The sequence below is a fragment of the Macrotis lagotis genome, chromosome 5 (assembly GCF_037893015.1).
Source record: "Macrotis lagotis isolate mMagLag1 chromosome 5, bilby.v1.9.chrom.fasta, whole genome shotgun sequence".
Taxonomy (NCBI): domain Eukaryota; kingdom Metazoa; phylum Chordata; class Mammalia; order Peramelemorphia; family Peramelidae; genus Macrotis; species Macrotis lagotis.
In genome coordinates this window covers 137,275,890-137,301,758 of record NC_133662.1, presented here as the reverse complement: position 1 = coordinate 137,301,758, position 25,869 = coordinate 137,275,890, and the positions used below count along the sequence as shown (strand labels likewise).

General features: G+C 33.5%; 1 protein-coding gene across 5 annotated transcripts in view; it reads right to left on the bottom strand.

The window, feature by feature from the left end:
* Nucleotides 1–25,869, bottom strand: part of LAMA2 (laminin subunit alpha 2) — an 811,978-nt gene that overhangs the window by 430,901 nt on the left and 355,208 nt on the right. For all 5 annotated transcript variants that reach the window (XM_074187557.1, XM_074187558.1, XM_074187559.1 and 2 more), the window contains exon 8: nucleotides 1,608–1,786. In XM_074187557.1, coding sequence (XP_074043658.1) covers nucleotides 1,608–1,786 — 179 coding nt within the window. The remainder of the gene's footprint in view (nucleotides 1–1,607; nucleotides 1,787–25,869) is intronic.

Sequence of the window (25,869 nt, the reverse complement as noted above, 5' to 3'; positions counted from 1 at the left end):
ATAACCAATCAATAAGTGTAGATGATCATTTCCAAGACAGAAGCTTGGCTATTCATTTCAATTCTGCTGCAAATTAAATATGAAAATCTACTAGATATGGAAACACTGATACACTATAATATTCCAAATATTTTGGACAGTTCCCTCAAGATCCTAGACACTTTGCTGAACTTTGAATGAATAGGCATAGTACTTGTTAGAAATGTTTTTTTTCCCTTGTAAATGGTTTTACAAGATGATTTCTCAGGTGGTTTTTGGGTTCATGGTTCTGTAAGTTCCTATGACATTTGATATGATGGTTTATACAGATAAATGACAATTATCTTTATTTTTAAATTTTAATGAAGAGACAGAAAAATATATTTTGATACATGAATTTTAGCTTGTGATACTAGAAATATGTAATACTATATGCTTCTTTATATTCTCTCATCCAACATTTTCTAACAAATACTTCCTCATAATCAATGACAGGACAATTAACTTGCCTGTCCTATAGGTTCATAACTTCTGAATGATCAGAGAAGTGGAATTAGAATCATGAAGACCTTGACTTGAATCCTACATTAATTAATTACTGTTGGAACAACATAGGGTGAGTGAGCTTTCCTTTTCCAGAAAAAGAGAACAATAATTGCACCAGCCTTCACAAATGTTTTGTTAAGATCAAATATGATGATGTACATAAAAGGTTTTGAAAACCTTTAGCCATTATGTAATGTTAGCCATTCATATTATTACCCAATATTTTTCATCCTTTTTAAACATTTTCTGCTGGACTTTAGATAGAAATGGTCCTGGGACAAGCGACTATATTTCTTTTAGAGTTAACCTTCAAAGAAATTTTGCCAGTGTGAATAAAATGTTTGCCTTTGCATTTGAATTAATGTAGCAGGATGCCAGTCCCTCTTTAGTAAAGCTCCTGTAACAGATAGAATGGGGAAGATAGTGTGCTTCATTCTGTTGCTACATCATTTTGATTGGCTCTGCTAGGTCTCTATATTTTGAAATCTTTTCTTTCCATGTATTTTGGAGATTGGATTTGATGTGAGGGCATACATTAAATTTTTTTTCAAGTTTTGTAGATCATCTGGGAAATTATTATATAGATAGATTAGATAGAGAGATAAGTTGTTTCAAACATAATAGCTATAAAGGTCTATGTTTCAGTAGGTAATTAGTCATAAATGCCATTACAAAAAAGCAAAAAAAAATGTTTTCCAAAGTTATACACTCTTTTCCCCTCACTGATTCTAGCCAAAAAAAAAAAACAAACAAAAAAGCCACCTTGCTTTTCATGACAGAACTCATATTGATATGAATGCTTGGTTTACAACACTCCTTTCTTGTCTAATTCAAATTTCAATATGACTAGCAGCCTTGACCTTAAATGCATTTTTCTTATCAAGGCTATTTTGTTTCCATACAACCCAAACATCTATTTTCTAACATTTCCAATTGTGAAATTTGCCTAGTCAGTTGTCAGAATGCAAAGTGAACTTTTTCTGAAGAAGCTATCTAGGAATCATTTGTTTCTATGTAATGGATTTTGTCCTAGCAAAAGGTAACTGTGTAGATCACAAAAGGGAGAGCAAGTCATATATTACCCCTTTGGGTCTGAAGAAGCCATCGATACAAGTCTCACAGTTGATGCCTGTGGTGTTCTGAGTACAGTTAATGCATACACCACCTCCAATGTACTTTCCATGGATATTCAAGCTCAGGTTTCTGCTGGCAACATTTTCATCATAATAGCATTCTTCAGCCTTCCCGTGACAATTACATGCTGCAAAAGAGTCAAATGTGTTAGTAAATATCATTGACAGTCTGAAGACACATAAAAATAACATTTTTAGTGAAGAATTAACAGTGTTCTTTTATTACTCTGACATCTGTGTTGTTCATATGTGCATGAGTTGAAAATAGCATACTTCCTTCTTATGATGAAAATCTTCCTTAGATATTCAAATGAGCAAGGCTCAGCTGTAAACAGCAACTGGATTCCCTGGCCAGAGAATTTATTTCAACAGCTCTTTTATTGAATCTGAAATAATTCTGGCATTTCTTATTTTTCAAATTTGACAAGGACCAAAATTAGTAGCTAAATGAGCTATGCCATCAACATGTCCACAGTCATTTAACATCCCACAAACATTTGTGTCTCTGCTATGGGTAAGGTACTGCAGAGAATATAAGATATAAAAAACATGGTCCCTGATTTTAAGGGGCTGAAAGTTAAGTAGAGAAGGTAATAGGTACAGTACAAGTCAGGATGTGACAATAAAAGGCATCTTGTTATTGTTCAGACAATGTTGGACCTAGAATTAGATTAGTGGGACCAAATACTGTCCCAGGAAGTTGTTGATTGTATGTAACTTTTTGGCAAGTCATTTTACTGAACATTTCAGTCCCTTCATCTGTAAAATGGGAACAGTAAACACTGTCATATTCTCACTCAAGGTTGTTATGACAAAAATACATTGCAAGTCTTTAGTACAATTTTGGGGGGTCTCTAATGTTCCCTTTCTTTTACTGAGTTATGTTTTTTAGTTTTTATTCATTTATTTATTCATTCACTCATTTATTTATTTATCTTCATCCATATGCACATGTATATTTTTAAGTTACAAAATTTCCTTCCACCCTACCTCCCCCCCCCCCCACAGTGGCAAACAGTCAGGTTAGCATTGTACATACATATTTTTGATAAACATGTTATCAGATTAGTTATTAGTTTTTGGTATGAGGAAATAGGATTAAGGGTAAGAAATAATTTTTATAAAGTGTTCATTGGATTCTGAAGGGTTGTTTATTTTGTGTGTGTTTTGTTATGTTTTATTTTTATTCCTCTGGATGGGGATAACATTTTTGGTGGCTGATCTAATATAGTTGTCCTAGCTCTCTGAACCGCTGAGAGGAGCTGCAAGGCTATTCATCTCACAATGTTGTTGTTAATGTGTACATTGTTCCCTTGGTTAGTACAATCTTTTAGAAAATCGTTTAATTCCTTTAGGCTGCTAGCTGGTGCACTGAAAAGATCCTGAACCTTGAGTCAGGAAGACTAGAGTTCAAATTTGTCCATTGCTTTCAGATAAATGATTTTGCACAAGGCAGTTAAGCTCTGTGTAGCTCAGTTTCCTCATCTGTGAAATGGAGATAATCATATCATCTACCTTCCAGGATATTTGTGAGGATAAAATTTGTAAAGATAATATTTGTAAAGTATTTTGAAAACTTTAATGCTAGCTATAATCATAGGTGCTATTTTTTGATTGCTTCAGTGCAGTTCAACTATTCATAACCCCATTTGGGGTTTTCTTGGCAAAGTACTGAAGTGGTTTGGCCAATTTTTTTCTCTCCAGATCAAACCGGGGTAACAAAGTTAAACAATTTGCCCAGGAACACAGAACTCATAAGTAGCTAAGACCAAATTTGAAATATTATTATTACTACACAAATTTAATTATTATTATAAATCAACAAATATTTGTTACATAATTGTCATTCACTAATCATTCAGTTGGTTCCAACTCTTCCTGATCCCATGTACTATATCAACCATATTCGAATTTTCTTGGCAAAGACACAAGAGTGGTTGCCATTTCCTTCACCAGTGAATTATGGAAAACAGTGGATAAGACTTGCCCAGGGTTACAACCTAAGTATCTGAGTCTAGTCTTCCAGACTCTAGACTTATTGCTCCATATATGGAGCCACCTAGTTAATGGAGTTACTCTGTAAAAATATCATGATAGATATCACAGATACAAAGAAAAATTGATAGATTCTGTTAAATCGAATTTTAATCTAATTAGGTATATACTAAAGTAACTAAAGATATAAGATCAAATATGATGAACTTGGATAGATTTCAAGAGGTAGTGGAGGATAGAGGGGCCTAGCATGCTATGTTCATGAAAAGTCATGAAAATTCAGATGTGACTGAATGACTCAACAACAGCAACAAGATTAATTAATTGTTCCTAGCCTTAGACTAATCATAAGAACTCTGGATGAGGAGTGAGGGGACCTGAGTCAAATTTGCCACTTAATCTCTGTTTACCCTAATTCCCTTCCTTGAAAAGTTAAAGAGATATAAGGTTACAAGTCATTCCCCAATTGATAAATGGTCAAAGGATATGAATACACAGTTTTCAAATGAAGAAATTAAATATATATATGTATATATATATACATATATATCTATATAAAATCATATGGGAAAAAATGTTCCAAATCATTATTGATTAGAGAAATGTAAATTAAAACAACAATGAGGTATCCTCATATCTATCAGGTTGGTCAAGATAAGAAAAAGGGAAAATGATCAATGTTGGAGAGTTTATGGGAGGACTGGGACATTGATGCATTGCTGGTGGGGTTGTGAATGGATCCAACCATTTTGGAGAGCAATATGGGACTATGCCCAAAGAGCAATGAAAATGTTCATAACCTTGGATACAGAAATTCCAGAAGAAATTATAAAAAATGGGGAAAGTCCTACAGTTCCAAAATATTCATAGCTATTTTTTTAGTGGCAAATAATTGGAAATTGAGATGATGCCCATCAATTGGGGAATGGCTAAACAAGTTATGGTACATGAATACTTTGGAATATTATTGTTCTATAAAAACCATAAATAGTCAGATTCTAGAGAAGCATGGAATGACTTATGGGATCTGATTCTGAGCAAAGGGTGTAGAACCAATAGAACAATATACACATTAACAACATTGAGAGATGATCAACCTTAAAGGAAGCAGTTCCTCTCAGTAGTTCAAAGAGGTAGGACAAGTATATTAGACCAGCTATGGACAATGTTATCTCCATCCAGAGGACAAAAAATAAAACAAAATAAAATGAAACAAAAAAACAACCCTTCAGATTCTGATGAGCACCTTATAAAATTATCTCTTATGTATTTCTTTTCCTTAATCCTAATTCCATATACTGAAAATGACTAATATGTAAATATGTTTATCCAAAATATGCATGTACAATGCTAACCTGACTGTTCACAGCTGAGGGAAGGAGGTGGGAAGGAAGGGTGGAAGGAAATGTCGCGATTTAAAAATATACACATGCATATGGTTGAAAATAAATAAATATTTTTTTAAAAGCCTATCTCTTTAGAGATAGACTTAATTGTATGCTACTATGAGATGGAGTCCAAAGAACCCATGATACAAAAATTTCAGCAGGGATGTATAGCTTCCAACTGGGAGATAAGGGAAGGATTATTTAGATAATGACATTCCATGCTCCACAGAGTTGTCAAAATAATTTCTCTTAAGCATAGAAATAAAATGTCACATCCCTACTTAATAAACTCTAGTAGCCCTCTATTATTTCTAAAATAAAACATAAAGTTATGTGTTTAGTTTTATAAAACCTTCACAATCTGATGACAAGCTACCTTTCTGGTCTCATTACATTACTCCTCCTGCATTTAACAGTCAAACCAGATTGACCTTCCCTCTATATAGCCCTTCTCTTTGTCTTGTCATTATATGACCATTACCAATTACTAGAATGCATTCTCTTTTCTCTTCTGCTCCATGGAATTCTTTTCCTTCAAAATCCATCTCAAGAACTATTTTCCATTTTCTTCCCCTTTCTTTCATTCCTAACTACTCTGTCATTATTTTTTATAATTATTCTGTATTTACTTACATGTGTATTCAATACCTTTCCCATTAGACTATAAGCTACTTGAGTTTAGGAATTGTTTTGTTCATAGTATTCATATCCTTGGTACCTGCTACACTGAAAACAGTAGCAGCTTAATAATGAGTAATTGATGCTATTAGTATTCAATCATTTCAATTATGTCCAGCTCTTTATGACCCTGTTTGGTATTTTTTTTTTTTGTTTGTTTGTTTTGCAGAGATACTGGAATGGTTCACTATTTACTTCTCTGGTTCATTTTACAGGTCAGGAAACTGAAGCAACCTGGCTTAAATAGCTAATAAAATCAAACATGGTCACATTTGAATTCAGATTTTTCCTTCTCCAGGCTTGGTACTCTGAACACTGAACCATATAACTGATCTACCTTTGGCTTGTACTTTGTGCTTTGGGGAGAATAACAGTTTATTTTCATGCTCATATTGTAAGAATAGATGAAAATTCAGTCATACAGTAGCCTATTCTCCTGTGTTTCAGATGTCTACATGACATTATGAATGATGATGCAATGGTGATAATGCATCATTAAGGAACCACAACTATAAGAAATACAGTTAAGTTTAAGTCAATATAAGACTGACTCAAATTAACATAAAAAAGAACCTAATAACTTTTCATATTCTAACTTACTTTGGAGATCAGTAAATATAAAAAATTGGATGTTTTTACTTTAGTCCCACTTGACATACTCACTGAAAACTAGAGGAAAAAGGTGGATAAACAACATTAAATATATCAAAAAAAGGCAATCACAATGTTTCTCAGTGAAAGACCATCAAACTATGAGCACTGTGACATTCTATCTTGAAATAAATCATAGGGGCTATATTGAAAACTTATATGGGAAAGTACAAAAATCATTTAGGAGATCTTGTATTTTCAGAAAGAGAATTAGGATAAATTTTTATCTAGAGATATCATAACAATAGGATGGAATTCTGAAAGACCAAACACAGAGTACTAATATGTAGGTCCTTGAAAGGGCAAAATGTGAAATTTTTACCTGAAAAGTAGTAACAAATAGGGATAGGCTACTAACCAAAATTGGTTAGTAGTGGTGGAAACAGTGATAACTTCTATACTGTAAGATAGAAGAAAACTATATTACATATTATCTAAAGTAAGCCTTCTTCCTAACATACATTAGTGAAGCCATTATTGGAGGTATATAACATTTTAATCACTACACTCTATGAAAGATAAGAAAATATCTGAGAATAAAGAGTAACAATTTGCCAGAGAAAGCATGAGTTTGAGGTAGTGACTTAGAATGGTATGTTTCTTGAACCAAAAGTTAAAGGAAATAATTCTAAGAAAACAAACCAGGTGTAAGTTTGGTCTGGGCAAAGAGCACTAAACTCAGTCAAGAGATATTTGACACATGTTAATTCAAGTCAACCAACATTTATTTAGTACTTATAATGTGCCACAGACAGTGCTTAGCACTAGAGATATAAAGAAGGAAAAAAACAGTCCCTCCTCCTAAAAAAATTTACAGTATAATTGATATCTAGTAGTGCTTTCCTGAAAGGAAATATGGAAAGATCTCCTGGATCAAATAGCAAGGTCAGTAGAACTTTGGAGCACTATTGATAAGAAAATGAAATATGTATATATATTTTTAAAAATAGTTTACATGATAATCTGATGCACTTTTTTGATAATCTAAAGACTGTACAATAAACAGAGACAGATGGCATACTCTGCTTATCCACTAATTTCAGTCGATCAATATGTATTAATTAAATACTTGTGTTAACCAAACCTGCTAAGTCCTGATAACACAAAGAGCAGTCTCAAGTAGAAGTACAGGCCCTGTACTCAATAAACCTACATTCAAATGGGGAAAATAGCACATAAATAGATAGGCATACAAAAAGATATGTATAATGCAGACAAAAAAAGAACAGAGGAGAAATTACTGGCAACTGAAGGAATAAAAAAGTCTCTAGAGAAAGTGAGGTGTGATCTTGAATCTTGAAGGAATCCAATGATTCTAAGAGAGAAGACAGTAAATATGATGCTGTCCTAAAAAGAGGCTTTTTGAGAAAGTCTGAGAGTTGATCTAGACAATTCAATACTACTAAATGAAAACCCCCCCCAATTAAATAGCATTAATAACAGTGCCTCATAATGTGAAAAGTTTCATTTATTATAGAAAGAAAAATCATTTTTTTGCTTTAAAAAGTTGCCACTTGGTAGCAATGTTTCATACATTTAAATAGAATTCTCATCCCTTACCTCTATCTTGTTAATTTTTTTTAACAAATATGACACATTAAGAATGATAGAGCTCCAAAAGAAACATGAGATTTTAATTGCTCTGGTGGAAGCTGAGTGGATTTCAGTGTTTTTCATATTTCTATCATTCTCTGTTCCCAAATACTTAAACTAAGCCATATTTTCAATATTTCTTATTTGTGCTGTTGTTTTGTTTATTTTTAGAGAGTCCCTGAGAAAGAAACAGCACAGTCTCCATAGGTCATGTTATTTTTGTTTGTTTTTAGAGTTCCCAAGAAACATCACAGACTTCATAGGTCATGTATTCCAGTGTTTGACATATAAATGTAAGAACAATTCTTTGTACCTATTCTAAATCTTGAAAGCTGCAATTTTTGTCAGTCACACACACACACACACACACACAATCTCTCACAAATTTAATCCAGCAACCATGCTTTTGTTTATGCTGTTCTTCCAACCTGAAATGCCCTTTCTTCTCTGCCTTTCAAGGTTCTATTGAAATCCCATATCGACCATGAAGACTTTTCTATTACAGCACAAACATATTTCAATCTTATCTGGGCTCCTTTGGCATTTTTATCAAAAGTACAACATAGGTTGGTTAAAAAAAAACCCAAATCAAATCAAAACAAAACAATCCAAAACTAAACAACAACAACATGATAAATACAAAGGAAAAGTCCAGGAAAAGTACTATAAGAAAATTTGGGGGAGAGCTATCACTTTCATTTAGAAATATCAGGAAAAGTTTTATAGAGGAGAGGGTATTTAAACCTTATCTTGAGAGTAAAAAGGACTGTAAATGGACAGAAATGTAGGAGACATTTCCAGTCATAAAATGTTGTCCAATGTGAACATATAAAGGAAAAGGAGAATAGGCTGCTGCTGGGTAATAGCTACTAAATTTGACTAAAATGTAAAATAGTCAATCTAAGTTCTAAAGCCAGTAATTCAATGACAGTCTAAGGAGTTTCTAATTTATCCTATAGGAAAGATGAAATATGAAAATTATTTTGGAGAAGGGAAATAATATTCTCAGACCTTCCCACGCATTATTTTGAAAGATGTAAATAGAATAGTTTGAAGAGAGGAGAGTTTGAAGGCAGATGAATTAAAAGGCAATTTGTATCCCAGATCTTTACCCACTTTTGGTTCCTAGTGCAGAATCCTCTAGTTCTGACCTGACCAAACACTAAGAAATATATTTGAGAGATATATGTATATGTGTGCATATAAATACACACAGAGAAACAAGAACACGCACTCATGTGTATATATACATACATTATATATATGTATATGTATCTATAGCTATATCTATATCTATATATATATATATATATATATATACATATTAATTGGTTGGAATTTAAAATTCTCTCTGTTTTTATCCATGCCATAATCATATAGAAAATGCTGAGGTCATAAGAGGATTTTTGGATCTATTCCCTGTTACTTTCCCTGAAAAATCAATGAGCCCAGTGTACTAATATTTCTCTAAAGTTTGTCCTTTTTTTTAAAGCAGACAATATTTCCTCTGTAAATCGAGCTTCCAGTGATAGTTCCTTCTATCAGTGCAAAGGATATGGTCTCCAATTTACAAGTTTTGAGTTGCCTCAAGCTTGGAAGGTCAGCTAACTTTCCCAAGGTCACTTAAGCTATGTCTGATTCAGAACTTGAACCTAGGTCAACTGTCTCTATTGAAATATACTTCCTTTGAAGTCCTTTGGAAAATTTTGATAATCATTTTTTCTTACTACAAGATCAGTGGAAAACAGGGTAGTAGGGGCAATTTTATTTTCATCTTACAGAGGAGACAAGCACAAACAGTTAAGTCTCAAAATCCTGGATCAAATTAAAAAAACAGGATTTTATACCCCAGAATTCCCAATGGTTAGAAAAATCTCCACTTCACTAGATCATACCAAAAATAATAGATGATAAAACTGTTATATACACCATTTATGTAGGTACAATTTTTACTATGATGATGCTGGCTTCAATGAAAGTCCTACTCGAATCTGCCTCATTATGGCAGGGGTTCTCAAATGCTAAGCCAATAAGAGTACAAATCTGTCAGGTCTTGCCAAGCTGGAAAGGTTTCAAGGACAGACCAGATGATGTACTGAAGGATTGGCCTAGCTAAGTTTGAGGCGACTCATCACCAGAAGGCTAGCCATAAGGTGATGAATATTCTCAGCCATGACCACTCAGAGACTGATCATCTACTACATCAATGGAAGGGGTTGCATTCTGCTTCAGTGAAGGGGATATACATCCTGTAAAAATTATAAATTTTGAAGCAATGAAATAAATGAGTTTTTAAAAAGATTTATTTTAAGATGAGATCTGATCATTTCATTTCAAAGAAATGGAATGATACCTTGCTAAAAAGTCATATTTTGAATTTGCATTACAGATTTTCATGAAGCAGGAGGCAGAATAGCATAGAGGATTTAGAAACAGAAAATGTAGGTTCAAATACTGCCACTTTCTAACCTATGTGACCTTGTGCTGTGGACTTTAAGCTTTATCAGACTCAGTTTCTTGATCTGTAAAAAATGAAAGGGTTTGACTTGGAAATTTCGATATCCACTCTAGCTCTAGAAGGTTTAATTCTGGGACACATGTTCAAAATTGACCTTTATTACTTACAAGTTGAGTGATCACAGAAACAATTTTATTGAGCCTGTTTCCTTATCATTAAATTTAGAGCCTATCATCTTGGGCTCAGATGAAAACATGAATTATAATGCACCATGTATATACCACTTTAAAGAACTATGTATATACAGACTTATGATCAGTTATTGATTGTTAGGAAGTTTTCCTACACATCTATAACAATATGAATCTAAGAAGTGAAGTGGATAGAGAACTGGACTTGGAATCAGAAATACTCCTCTTCCTGAGTGTAAATAAAGACTCAGACTCTTATTAGCTATATAACCCTGGGCAAGTCATATAATGCTCTTTGCCTCAGTCTCCTCTTCTATAAAATGAGCAGGAAAAGGAAATGACAAATTACTAGTATTTTTGCCAAGAAAACTCCAAATGGGGTCACAAAGAGTCAGACACAACTGAAAAACAGTTGATCATCAAAAACATAACAACAATAGGGCACTATGTAGAAAGGTGAGTAGGAAGTCAGATGTCAAAAACCTGTCATCATCATATTTTATATAGTTATTTAGAAGTCAATGGATAGATTTACTTTACATTTATACAGCCAGTGTGATGTTGATGAAATGACACTTCGAACATGATTGAGAAATTAAAACCTTGAAAAACCAACAGTCTATCAAGTTGCTTTAGAATTTCATACTAAAACAGATAATGTATGACGAATGCAATACAAATAGTCACACAACAAATACTAAGAGTTACACAAACAACTTTTTGATATGTTTAGACAATTCAAAACCATAATGGCATTGGCAACATAAAAATCTGGCTCTCAATTCAGAAACCACTTTAAGTTTCAGCTTTTACTAAAGAGCATAAATACTGGCATTTAAAAAATGCACCGCTGTCAAAATGTGTTATGAAAGATATGCAATCATCCCATCCCCAGTATAATGGAAAAATAAAGCATCTATATTCTTGTCCTCTATGGTGAAAGTTAGTGCTGCTAATGGTGTTGCTTATGGATGAGTGAATATGACTGAAAAAACAAGCAGTACTTTTCACAGTTTAATCATAGGAAAACTGGCCATATTTTTTTAAGAGATAGTTGCTCTATTAACAAATTAGCTTAAAAAATAAAGTCCATGATTATATGCATTGGTTTGTAGTCTCTATGCCACTTTTTATACCTCCTAAAAATAACAAAATAAATGAGACCTTAGAGATCACCTGGTCCAGGTCCCTTATTTTCTCAGGCAGAAAAACTGACACTCAGAGGAAAAGGAGGATCTGCCTGTCCTATTATAATAGGAATATAGGAATGGTCAATGAGAAACTCATCCTTCAATCATTCTCAGTGTGCAAAGTTCATTTACACATAGAGGTAGGGTAAACTTCTTTCAAGCAGGTGTAATGGAAAGGTCTTACTGCCAGACTTCAGAGCATGTAAAGGTATTCTATTTCTAGGTGATTGTGTGACTTTTTGATTAGCTGCTCAGACAGAACTAGGTGTGTATATATAAAAGAATTCCATACGGTCAATTCATTTCTCTTTCTTTCTTGACTGCATTCAAGTACAGAGAAAAAGACTGGTCAACAAGAGGCCAGCTAGTGCTGGCAACCTAATCTCTCCATCTCGATGACAAAAAGCAATAAACATATGGCCCTATTGTGACTCTATTGTGTCTATTCTTACATGTTTTAGATGAAGGAACATTGGAGATAGATTTGATTAGGCTAAGATCTTGTTAGTTTAAAATGCTGATAGAGCCACCAGAACCCTGGAAGGCTAGAGTCTGGACCAGTTTATGGACAGGCAAACTTGATTTGCTAAAACAACTCAGAGGAGCAGCAGGAACCCAGACCAAGAGTGGATTGCTCTTATCGCCAAGAAACTGGGTTCTACAACCAAGGAAGTAAATGTGTCCATCAGTATTAGGAAGGAAACCTGTTGGAAAAAATACTTTGTAGTAACTGCCTTAAGTTTGAGCTCACTCTCTTCAGGGATAGGTGATAGTGGTGTGTGCTACTGGGTTTTGTACTTTTGTTCTAGCAATGTCTACTCGGTAAATATGACTTTTTAAAATATTGTTAATAATTAGTATTTTTATTTAAGTGTTAATTATTGATGGTTGGTCTTGGGAAGAAAAAAATGGAACCAAGTTTGAGTCCATAGCATTTGAGGGAAAAACCCTCATAACCCAAATCTCTAGAACACCGATCGATGAGAGTCTTGCCCTATGGTACCCAACTCATTGGAGTTGGGAGTTGTGATAAAGGCCCTCAGAGACTGTATATATCCACTATTGTTACTTGAAATTTTATATTGTGCCTAAAGAACATTACCCCAATTGAACAATATTACAAAAAAGCACTTTGACTCAAGAAAATAAGAATAATAAAAATACAAATGTATACTTAAAAAAAAGAGATAATGTGTTTATAATTAGAAGAGACCTCAGTGGGCATCCTCATTATACATACTAACTTAAGGCCACAAAAGTAATAACAGTGTAAGTGATTTGATCATTTGTTTTAGAAAGGGACTTTTCATTTTACAAAAATATCATTAAATTGAAGGTTCCCCCTACTCAATTTAAATATGATTTCATTTACTTCCCACAATACATTTTAAATGATTCCATTTATCCTCCCCCAGAAAAAATTACATTTAAACTTTTTAGAAGCATAACTGTTGAAGAGAGTAAGGTTTAGCTGCGCTTAACATATGATTCACCTAAAATATAAATAGATACTTGAGATTTCCTTAATAGTGGTAATGAACTATACAGGACTATATAATCATTCAATTGATCAATAGCTCTGTGTGACCCATTTACCACTGTTAAAGAACCTGAAGAGTTTTAATAGAGACATTTTAATAATGACTGTGTGTTCACAAATCTGTCCCTCTTTCTGCTGTAGTGTGTTCCTAAAAATTTGAATATGATTTGATATAATGTATATGGTGTTTACATAGAATAGAATCCCATATGTCATATTTCTTAGTCTTAAACAAAGGGATAAATATATAATGAAGAGTGAATCAGAGAGTAATACAACAAGAAGCTTTGGCAAAAGCAATTACTTGTCAGCAGGGTCAGGGAAATTTTCATGGAGGAAATAGCTTTTGTTGTTGTAATTTAAAAAATGGAGGTAAAGAGATGAAAATGGGGTATCCCAGGGATAGAAGTTCATGCAAAGATACAATGATCTGACACTGGAGGAGGCATGCAAGTACCAGAATACAATATAATTCAACTGCATCAAAAAGTATTTGGAAGGAAGTAATATAGAAAGAAAAGGGAATGCAAAAGTGTGGAGAGCTTCAAATAACAGGCCAGAGAAGTATGGGTTTCATTTATTAAGCTATAAGGAGCAATGGAATCTTTTGAGTAGAAGAAAGGCATGACCAAATCCGTACATGTGAAAAACAATTTTTGCAGTTATTTGAAGGACAGATGAATATTAATATTGATAAATTCCTAATATTTATTTAGTGTTTTCAGTTTTGCAGAGCATTTTATAAAGGCCATCTCTTTTGCTATCCACAAAAACTGTATATGGTAGATTAGATAGGATAGGGATACTTATATTAGACCCATTTTGAAGGTGGAGAAAATGAAACACAATTTAACCAATCCACTAAAGGTAACACAATTCAATATCAAGGTCAGGATTAAAATTGGTATCTTTCTAATTTAAAGTTCAACATTCCATCCACAATACCACCTAAATTAGAAGGGAGAGAGTATAGAGGCAGGAAGAAGCCCCATTAGGAGAATATTGTAAGAGTTTAAACTCATAAGTAAAAGAACCTATATTCTTTAGGTAGGGGATGAGGAAAGGAAGAGATGAATAGGGAAGATAGCTAATGGATAGAGAGATGTTGTAGAGGTGAAATCAATAGGACAAGGGAACTGAATAGACAAGAGAGATATGGACAACGAAAGGGTTAAAGATATTCCTTAAATTAGGAAATTAAATGAATGAATGGTGTGGGCAGAAATAGAGAAAAGAAGTAAGGTTATAACGGAAAGAAAATGTATTTGAGGTGCCAGTGGAATATCAAAGTAGAGATGCCATCACAAGAGATTTTGGGTTTAAAAAGGAGTAATTTCTGGAATTGTAGAAGGGATTATAGCTGAGTGGGATAAAAGAGTCTGGGTTTTGTTTCTTTATTTGTTTTAGAATAGGGAAGACCTAAATATTTTGGGGTAAATGGAAAGTAGTAGAGAGGAAAATATTAAAGGAGCATTAGAGCAAGAATTATGGCTGGAACAAGGTCATGGTTGAGAGATGTATGAATGTGATCAAGAGTACAGTGAAGGACTGTTAGTGAAGAGCAAGTATACCTCTATTAATGGAAGCAGAAGCTTTAAGAAATTTTGAGGAATGAAAGAGAGCTGAAAATGAACATATCCAGTGTCTTTAATTATTACAGAGACAGGGAGATGAAACCATCTACTGTGGGCAACTGGGAGAAGAGTATATTTTAGGGTAAACTTTGAGAGGAGAGGGGAGAAAGAGGAGAAAGAAGGGAGAAAAGGAAGCTAATCTGTTTGAGACTATCTACAATTTATCTTATATATAGGTGTGTGTGTGTATATATACATATTGTCATTAATAGCTAAGGAACTGTATACACACGTACACATACAAGTGTTTTTCTTATTAGTTACTCAACTGTCTACACAAACACAATTTTAGTGCTTTTGATTAATGTTTCCAAAAACAATGATAATCTCATATTGACAATTTGAAGACAGATCAAAATCTATACCTATTCTTTTGAAGAACTTATGGATTGGCAAGTTTCAATACACACAAAACATACTCAGTCACTATATTCTATTCCCTTAGCTTTGGTCTTGTGTAAAACCTTCTTTTGTTTATTAGCATTACTAAGTCAGTTGATTTTAAACCTGTCTCACCAGGAGGCAGAAATTCTTAGTTGGCTGACATGAAGGCTGAGAAAATAAAAATAACTTTAATAAATAATAATTAGATATTTTCTTAATACTCATTGCTTCTTCTCTGGGGCTCTGAATATAAATTCAAGAAACATATGAGTCTTAAACACATTGAATGTTTACATTTAAAAAGCAATTTTCTTAACTTTTTAGGATTTAAAAAATAGGGTGTTTGCTATGTATATGTTAATTTTAAGAAACAAATATCTATCTTGATCCTACTTGGTCCTATTAATGTTCCAGATAAATAATTTATCTATATTAAGAGAGGAATTTTAGACTTTTAATAAAAGAATTGATTATAGCATCTCTTCCAAAGTCAGTTGGAATGGGACTCTTTTATGTATCGGTGAAGATACATGCATGAGGGGAATGGCAGAATTGGCAAAAAGCAAGAGATTCAGTTCTCAGGAGTCTCTTTGAAGATTGATCATTCAGGTGCTCCTGGCTTCAAGCTTGAAAAGAAAATATGGAAGAAACTAATTCCACTTTAGGTTGATGAAGGAAAAGACTGGAAAGGCATGAAAAGAAGAGTTGGTCTCTGATACCTATCATATCCCATTCTGTGTTCACTAATCTAGAGACTTTGAAGAGTTTTGCATTTCCATTAGGTGAGATCCAGGACACTCTCTCTTGTTTGAGCTGAGTTATCCTATAACCATTAAAAGAGGTCTTTATTTGGTATTGTCTGGCAAGTATTCTTTTATTTTTATCTTCTTTGATTTCTGTTTTGCCATAATTTGGATAAAAAAGCTTCTTTGCAATTTGCTATATGGAACTAGTTAAACCTTAGATATAGAGTTCTAGGGCCCCCCTTCCTCCAAGGATGACAAAATATTAAAAAACTAGATGGAACTCAACATATCTCTTAGATAAGGGGCTGGGAATATCCAGTCTGTGGGCTGCATAAAGCCAGTGAAATTATTTGGTCTGGTGCTGCCATGGTAACTGCAGTTGGAACCCAAAATTCAATAGATCTAGGAGCTTTTGGGGGGTGAACTAATTAAATGTTTGACCAAATATAGCAGGCTAATTTTGAAGTTGATAATTTTGTATGGTTCATGAATGATATTATAAATATCCAATTAGCCCTCGGCAGGGAAAAAAAGAGGTTCCCCCACCCTAGATGAACAATATTTAAGGGAACAGTTAAATATACATATAGTCTGATATCCCCTCCAGCCTCAACCTCCTGCTCCCTGTCCTGGTACAAATGAAAATTTCCCTTGGAGAAGAAGTCAGAGATCTCTGTTCTTCCCCACTTTGAGCTACATACAAGGATAGGACCCTGACAAAATTTGGAGTTTTGTACATATGTGGGACATTAATCACTCCTCTTTCATTATATTATATATTCAAGTTTGAACTCCAAGACTAACTTTTAGTTTGGCTATAATAGGCTGCAATAGAGTGGAATATATCATGAAACCTTAGAGACCTTAAGAGATTCAATTCCCTAATGTCACATAAGAGGAAATGTAGTTCTAAGAGAATGAAACATATCTAAGGTCATAGCTAGATAGTATATTGTTACTCCTGGGTGGGGTTCAACAAACTTAGATGTAACAGAATCCATAAAACTTGAGAGAATCAAGATTGAGGGAAGTGGAGGCAGTTGAAGTTAAGAAGTTTTTTTCAGATCGGAAACACTGGAACATGAATTCTGGAGCACAAAAGTCTAGGAGAGGGTCCGAAGTTGAGTCATAATCATAGTAATATCCAAAAGGAGACTAATGAGGTTCTGTTTGGAATTAAAGATGCAAAGATATTAGGATTGTTAATAGGTACAAAGCTCAACAAGTTAAAAATATAAGGAAATAAGCCAGGGTAGCATAGTCAGGATAAGAACCTACATTTTCTGACCATTATGGATTTAGTATGGTGCCAGTAATTCTCAAACTAGATAGAGATAGAAAGAATAATATCACTACACCCCATTCTGTCTCATCTCTGGACATATTTATATTTATAGGCTTATGTAGCTGGTACTGCCTACCGGTTTCTTTTGAAATACCTCATTTAAAGAATTTAAAGTTAGCTTCCACTCTTCACAACAATAGTCAAGTTTACAGAGTGTCCAACAGTGCAAGGATAGTTAGGACTTGCATCTAGGTGGTTAGACTGCTCACTTTACTGTCTCTTGATTCTGGAATGGCTAAGCCTACTGTGAATAAATTCACATGATAAGAATACTACAGGCTAGCCAGACATAGATGGGTTGTACTTTCTATCATATGAGGGAAATCCCTCTCAGTAAATGAGATCATAGTTCTATTTGAATATTAAGTAATTTAAAATGAACCAAAGCTACTTATTATAACAGATCCAGTATGACTGCAACTTATTTCTACTTGAGTAGTTCAATTACCATACGTATATGGAAGTAATAAAGTTACTTTTCTTCAAGAAAAAATCTTTAATACTTTTCCTTAAGATGAGCATTTCTTCCATTTCTCTGAACAAATAGCAATAGATTTATATATCTATCAATGAATCAATAAATATTTAAAGCTCACTATTTTCTAGGCAGTATTAGGTGCTACAGATACAAGAACAAAGCAGTCTTTATTTACTGCTTATAAGATAGTGCAATTATATCAGTTTTACAGATAAGGAAACTGAGACTTGGAAAAATTAAATGATTTGTTTATCACTCAGTTAAAAAGTAGTGTCTGGGAACCAAGGCCTTCTACCTTTGGGAATATCAATTTATAACAAAAAACAAAAATTACTCCAAAAAATTTTTTTCTCTACATTAGACAGGAACAGATCATTTCCTTTGTGCTATCTATGCTTTTGCCAAAAATTCCCTAGATAACATAAGACCTGAAAAATGTCATTCTTCAGTATTTTTTCCTTTATTTTCCTTCTTCCTTATGCTAAATATAATCATTGCTACTTAGAACACCTTTTTTTTGTGGTTCAAAGTTGCACAGCTGCAACAATATTTGAAAAAAAGAGACTTATTCCCTGAATTCAGGATCAGAAAGTTCTAATCTGACTTCTTTTACTGATGTGGGAAGAGGGCAAAAGAGGCCTGTTGGACAATGGGGGATATTGATGAAGAAACTTCATCACAGGGGTAAGATAAAATAGTCATTCATATTCTCTCTCTCTCTCTCTCTCTCTCTCTCTCTCTTTGTTTCTCTGTCTTTCTGTCTCTGTCTATCTCTCTCCCCTCCCCCAATGTTATCAATCTTACTGCCTCAGTGTTAGGAATTTTCATCCTCAGTGCTTAGCATATACATATACATATAATAATATACTTAAATTATACTATATATGATGTACATAGTCTAAAATATATATCACATGATATATATTATTTAAAGCATGGAAAATTCAGTATAATATAAGTATAACAGCATACTTCTATATATAGTAATAAATATCTTAATATTTATTTAATATCTGTTTCTTTCTTCCCATATTTCAAACCTTTCGTCTTTGTCAATTTTTGGAATCAATCTCACCCCCATTATTTTTTTTTAGTTTTTTCCAAGGCAAATAGAGCTAAGTAGCTTGTCCAAGGTCACACAGCTAGGTAATTATTAAGTGTCTGAGGTCAGATTTGAACTCAGGTACTCCTGACTCCTGGGCCGGTGCTCTATCCACTGCACCACCTAGTCACCCCTCACCCCCATTATTTTTAATAGTGATAGCTTTTCTGTAAAAATCAGAGATAATGATAGTAGAATTTATAGAGTTTTAAGGTTTATTAAGTAATTTACCAATATCATTCCATTTTATCCTCCCAACAAACCCAGGTGATGATGGGTTAAATTATTATTCCCATTTTAATGGTGAGGAAATTGAGGTTGGGATAAGATAAATGACTTGTCAGACCATTTACAATTAGTAAGTGTCTAAGACTGCATTTGACCTCAGGTCTTCATCTCTAGTTCTATCCATTGCACTTCTTAGGATCCTGAAGAAACTGAAAGCCTTAACATGGATTCTTCCCTCCACCTCCCCTCCTTCCTCAACATCTATTCACTCCCTACTCCTATCACTCTGGGTAACAGATTGCTTTAAATTTATACTAAAACTCTGAAGCATAAATAACTTATATAGAATTCTTCCTCAGGAAGAGCTTTGATAGAGAGAACTACTAAGAATAAATGAAGAAAAATGGAAAAAATTTCAGAAAGGAATGTCTAGGTTTGGGAAGGAACAAAGACAAACTTCCTGATTTGGCCCCATGTATTTCCAGTGGGAGATGTCAAACCAAAAAAAAAATCTCTCTCCAAACTAGCAGCCTGGAATGATTACCTATACTTTGTGATGTCGAAAAAAATATGAAGTAAAAGAAAAATTTGAAGGAAGAGGACAAAACAGAACAGATGACAGAATGCGGGAAAATGAGGAAAACGATGTATTCAAACTGAAAGAAATATCTAGGCATGGAGGAATGGGAAGCTAATGTAGAGATGGATTTTGTCCAATCACTAAATGGAGCTTGGAGTGATGTGTATATATAGCTGGCCCTGTCAGGTAATCTTGGTTTCATCTAGGGAGCTACCAATCAGGAGAGCAGGGTCCAAAATAGAGAATTTTTGTTCAGGGTAGTAAGACTGCCTTATTCTTTGTGACCTTATTTGGAATTTTCTTTGCAAAGGTTCTAGAGTGATTTGCCTTTTCCTTCTCCAGTTTATTTTACAGATGAGGAAAGTGAAACGTAGTCAAGCGACTTAGCTGGGATCACAAATCTAGGAAACTTCTAAAACCAGAATTGAAGATTCATGAAAATGAGTCTTCTAGAGACTCTAGACCAGGCATTCTATCCATTGCACCACATAGGGGTACCAGAAAGGACTACTGGTCTCAAAAATATTTGGAGATTACAGTCTTTTTGATATTAATTTCATTTTGACATTTTAATTAATGAATTGTTTTATCAGAATGGTCCTTTTGGTGCAGATTATATACATGATTTCCATTCCACAAACTTGCTGTTTGTAGCTATCAAAGAGTCATTAATATTCTAGAGGACTTCACCCAGTTCTTTTAATTTTGTAGGAGTATTAATCACCATATTAGTTGCCTTGAATTCTGATTATTTTACCAACCTGGCTCTTCAATAATATCTTCTTGAGTGTAAGTATTTATCAATGATAATATGTTGCAATCTATTTCAGCCCAACTCTGCCTACTGCCTTTTTATCTATTTGAATCTTCAAATATCTAGATGTTCCATGATTGGCAGTGATGTTCTACAGCATCATTACAGAAATAGTGAGAGTAAAGAAAAGAGACTTTTGTAGTATAAAACACCAGACAATTTCCCAAATATCCTTCAGTCCCATTTCTTCCTCTTGCTCAATTTTGGGCCTAAACTATCTTTATCTGCAAAGTAATATTATACATATTTACATTCACACATATCCATTACCAAATGTCATATACAGTCTGGACTATACATAAACACATATACATGTGTGTATATATATATTATATATATGTGTGTGTGTATATGTATGTATTTAGTCTACTTTATCTTTTCAGTAGTGATACAGCAATTTCATATTGCTATGTGTATTACTATGAAGGACAATGGAGTTAATTAAAATAAATATTTGTGAAAACAGGAACATTTGCAGACTTATACCATTAATAGAGAGTCATCTTAGTGCTATGCTTCTACATAGGCTATGTTGTCCATAAGACATATTCCCTGACACTGAAAAAAATATCTTTGGTGAGTATGTTTTCTTATCTTGTACTTTGCTTCTTTTTAACATTCATGAGATTAGAGAACAAAGTTATCTCCATGGTACTGAGTCTCAAAATACTATATTTTAACACATGGAAGGGAGACATCTGGCTTCAAGAGAGATTTCAGTGCCAAGTCAAATGTGTGTGTGTGTGTGTGTGTGTGTGTGTGTGTGTGTGTAATAATAGACATGGTGAAAACTTCCAGGGCAGAGTCAAGATGGCAGTATAAAGCTAGGAAGTACCCAGAGCTTTTCCCAAAACAATGATAAATGAAACCTCTATACAGACCTTAAAGCTACAGATCCCAACAAAAAAGGAGTAAAACAAGTTCTCAATTTAAGGTATCATGGAGGAACTTAAGTAAAAATCTGTCTCTTCTGGATAAAAGAGAAGTATAGTCCAGCATAGATGGAAGAGCTCTTAGTCACAGTGCAACTCAGATCAAGGCTCAGCAAGCCAGTGTGGCAGCAGGGCAGTAGTAAGGGTTCCAATCCCAGACAGAAGACAAAGTTCAAGTTTCAGGAAAGCTGGTGCAACAGTCAGGACTTAGCCTCCACATAAATGAGGAAACAAAACTCTCCATAGGCAGCACCTTAGCATAAAGGAGGAGACAAATTACTGCATAGGCAGCACCTTAGCAAGTGATAAGCCAGGGACCAGAGTCTGGGCCCCCCACAAAAATACTTGGGACTATATGTCCTACATCCTTGGAGCAGAAATCAATTATCAAAATAAACAACTTTTCCCTCAGGAAAAAAAAAACACATAAAAGCTATTAATTTGATAGGCATGATAAAAATGCCATATCAAATAAGAAAAGCAATGAGAAAATGTCTACATGTGTAGATTCAAAGGAGTTTATGAATTGACATCAAATTCAAAAAGATCTCTTGGAAGATGATTTTAAAAAACAAAGAAGAGAGAAGAAAATTGGGGAAAAGAAATGAGATACATGCAGAAGAATTCTGAAAAACTGACTGAATAAATTAGCTCCTTTAAAAGTAAAAACTGACTACCTGGAAAAAGAACAACCATCAAAATGTAAAATTAACCATCTGAAAAGGAAAACAACTCATTTAAAATTAAAATTTCCAAATGGGAAAGGAAACAAAAAAGTTAACTGCAGAAAATAAAACCTTAACAATTAGAATTGGACTAATGGAAAATAATGACTCTATGAGTCACCAAGATTCCACCAAACAAAACCAAAAGACTGAAAAAAATCAAAGAAAATGCAAAGTATTTCTTAGGAAAAATGACTGACCTGAAAAATAGATCCAGAAGAGATAATTTATGAATTATTGATCTACTTGAAATCCTCAATCACTAAAAGAGCCTGTAAAATATAGTTCAGGAAATTTTCATGTAAATCTGCTCTACTATCTTAGAAGCAAAGATAAAATAGTCCTTGAAGGAATAAAACAATTACCTTCAGAAAGATACCAGAATAAAAACACCAAGGAATTTTGTAGTCGAATTTCAGAATTCTCAAGTAAAGGAGAAAATATTGCAAACTAAAAAGAAGCAATTTAAATATCAAGGAACCACAGTCAGGATTGTGCAGGAATTATCATTTTCAAGATTAAAGGACTGAAGGGCCTGGAATATGAAATTTCAAAGGACAAAGGACATTGGATCACAACCAAGAATCAACTATCCTGCTAAATTCAACATATTCTTACAGAGGAAAAGATGGACTTTTTCTTTACTGTACAATTTCAATTTTATTGGAGAAATTTTTACATAGTTATCACAATTCTCAGAAAGTCGTCGGGGTGCATTCACAGTGAATAGGCTATATCTATAATGCCTTCTTTGACCACTAGGACAATCTTGTTAATAAAAAAGGTTCTTGTCATGAGTGTTGTCCACATAAAACTCTTGTATATGCAAATATGTTTAATAGTGATTGAGTCCCTGAAATGGCTAATTTTTGCATAAATCCTTAAATGATAGCATTTTCCAAATCAAGTATAACTGGGCAAACATTCCATGGTATATCTATTCCCAAGAGGTATAAGTCTACATAAAATACACAGGGTGCCATGTTTTCTGTGATGATTTTTTCAAAAAGTAACAAAATCCTTCTACAAAGCAGGAATTAAGTATAGGGGAAATGATAGCACTACAAAGTACAAACATCTTATCAAGTTATGTTATTATAAAATGAGAACTAAGTATTTGCTATAAATCAAGGGGGGGAGAGGATCACTGAAAATTTTTAATAGTTTGCCAAATATACAGTTATTAGGATTATCTGCATATCACATAAATTATAAAATTGGTAGGATTCTATAAAATAATGAACGCAAATCACATAAACAACCCCTGCAGTCCAGTAATGGCCCCCAAAGCCCAACAACATGAATTACAGTCAAAAACATTTTTCAGGATACATAATTTAGACATTAAATCAAAGTAACTAAGACTAAAGTACATTCATTCAAGTACAACAGATTTAGCTTTTCAGTTTTATAATCAGTTAATAACAAAACTTTAGGTGCAATTTCACATGTTCTCATACACTTTCCAGTCCATTTCCCAGAGTAATAAAGTGTCTTTGTGCACTCCATTTCTTTATAAGCAGGTGCAAGATACATTGTTTATAAACTATTTTACTTCATATTAAAACTTATTACATACCATAGATGAACACCATATCAAAACTCAAGTCTAACTAATAAGTACAAAATTTCAACAAAAAAGGATTTGAAAGCACACCAAGTACTGTTTAAACACTTGAGTATGACTGCTCCTGTAAGAGTCTCAAAATAATTGGGAATAACTGATGCTAACTCTTGGCTCCAAAGAGAGGAGCCTTCATCCCTTCCAAAATATGATGCTTATATTACCAATTATTTTGCCTCATTTCAAAAAGAACTTTTCTTCTTACTACCATATTCAAAGAATTCGCACTTTGAAAACAAAGATCAAGGTCTAAAATAAATATTAGTATAATAATACTATTAAATTGCTCTATGAGAAAACTGTGTAGTATTTTGCTTGTAGATATGTAATGGAATATAATATTCACAGTAATTTTACTACATATATTTCATTAAATGAACACTATAAATAAAACATACCAAAAGATGGACTTTCAATGAAATAGATGGATTTCAAAATTTTCTTATAAAAAATCCAAAATGAGCAGAAAACTTGATCTATAAATATTTGGCTCAAGAGAAATATAAAAAAGTTTATGTTTACAAAGGGGAAGAAATTCTAGTTAATATCATTAAACTGGATACATTCCTACAATATTTGTAACTCTTGAGGTTTGTATTCCTCTCTCTCTCTCTCTCTCTCTCTCTCTCTCTCTCTCTCTCTCTCTCTCTCTTTTTAGGTTTTTGCAAGGCAAATGGGGTTAAGTGGCTTGCCCAAGGCCACACAGCTAAGTAATTATTAAGTGTCTGAGTCCAGATTTGAACTCAGGTATTCCTGACTCCAGGGCCGGTGCTCTATCCACTGCACCACCTAGCCACCCCTGTATTTCTCTTAAGATAGTTAAAACAAGGAATCTTAGAGAGAGGGTATTGATCATGAAAGTGATTATGTTTTAAATGATACCTTAAGTCATCAGAGTTGATTTATAATTAGAGGGAATGTACTTAGAGGGTATTGCTTTACTTGATATTTTAGCTTACAGGGATTGTATTTTGATTGGGCTGGGGCAGGGGAGTGAACTTAGATGGTCTGCACATAAAAAAGATCATGAAGTGATCATTTACTTGATACTTTTCCTACAATAAGATGGATTATACTTAGAGGGGGGTAGGCATAAATGGATCATGAAGTGATTTTACTTTACATGATACTTCAGCTCATGAGGATTGCATTTCTACTGAGGGAACTTGAAAAGAAGGAATGGAATAAATTGATTATCATTTCATGATACTTATGGCTCTTGATAAGTGTATTACTTTTTTAAATTGAAATTTTATTTTATTTTTACGATTATATACAATGTTAGTTTTCAACACTCATCCACTTGGAAGTTTAGGAGTTCCACATTTTTCTATCACCCTCCCTTCTTCATGGTAGTGAACAATCTGGTAAAAATAGTACACCTAAAATCATGCTTAATATATTTCCAAATTAGTCATATTGTGAAAGAAGAACTATAATGAGGGAGAAAGAAAGGGAAAAAACATAAAAGTTTTTTTAAGTGGATATAACATACTTCACTTTCCATTCAAAATCCATAATTGTATTTTTTTTTTCTGGACGTGGATGGCATTATCCATAGTATGTCTCTGAGGGTCATTTCTGATCTCTGAACTGTTGAGAAGAGCTGCATTCATTATAGCTCATCATCTCACAATATTGTTGTTAATGTGTACAATGTTTTCTTGGTTCTACTCAGAGAAGTGTATTTCTAATGGAATGATGAGGGGAGCATTCTTGGATAGAGGCTGTGCATATGAAGTGACTAATTTTGATTATAAAACAAGCAATCAATCCTTGAGAACTATGATTCTAATAGGATAGATAAAAGGAGTATATCTTGACAGAGGCAGTGGTTACAAAACAGGGTTAAAGCAATCAAGATATTAGAAAAGGAATATACTAGGAGAAGGTTAGGTTTTAGAGGATAAATAACAAGATATGAAGAGGTAAAAT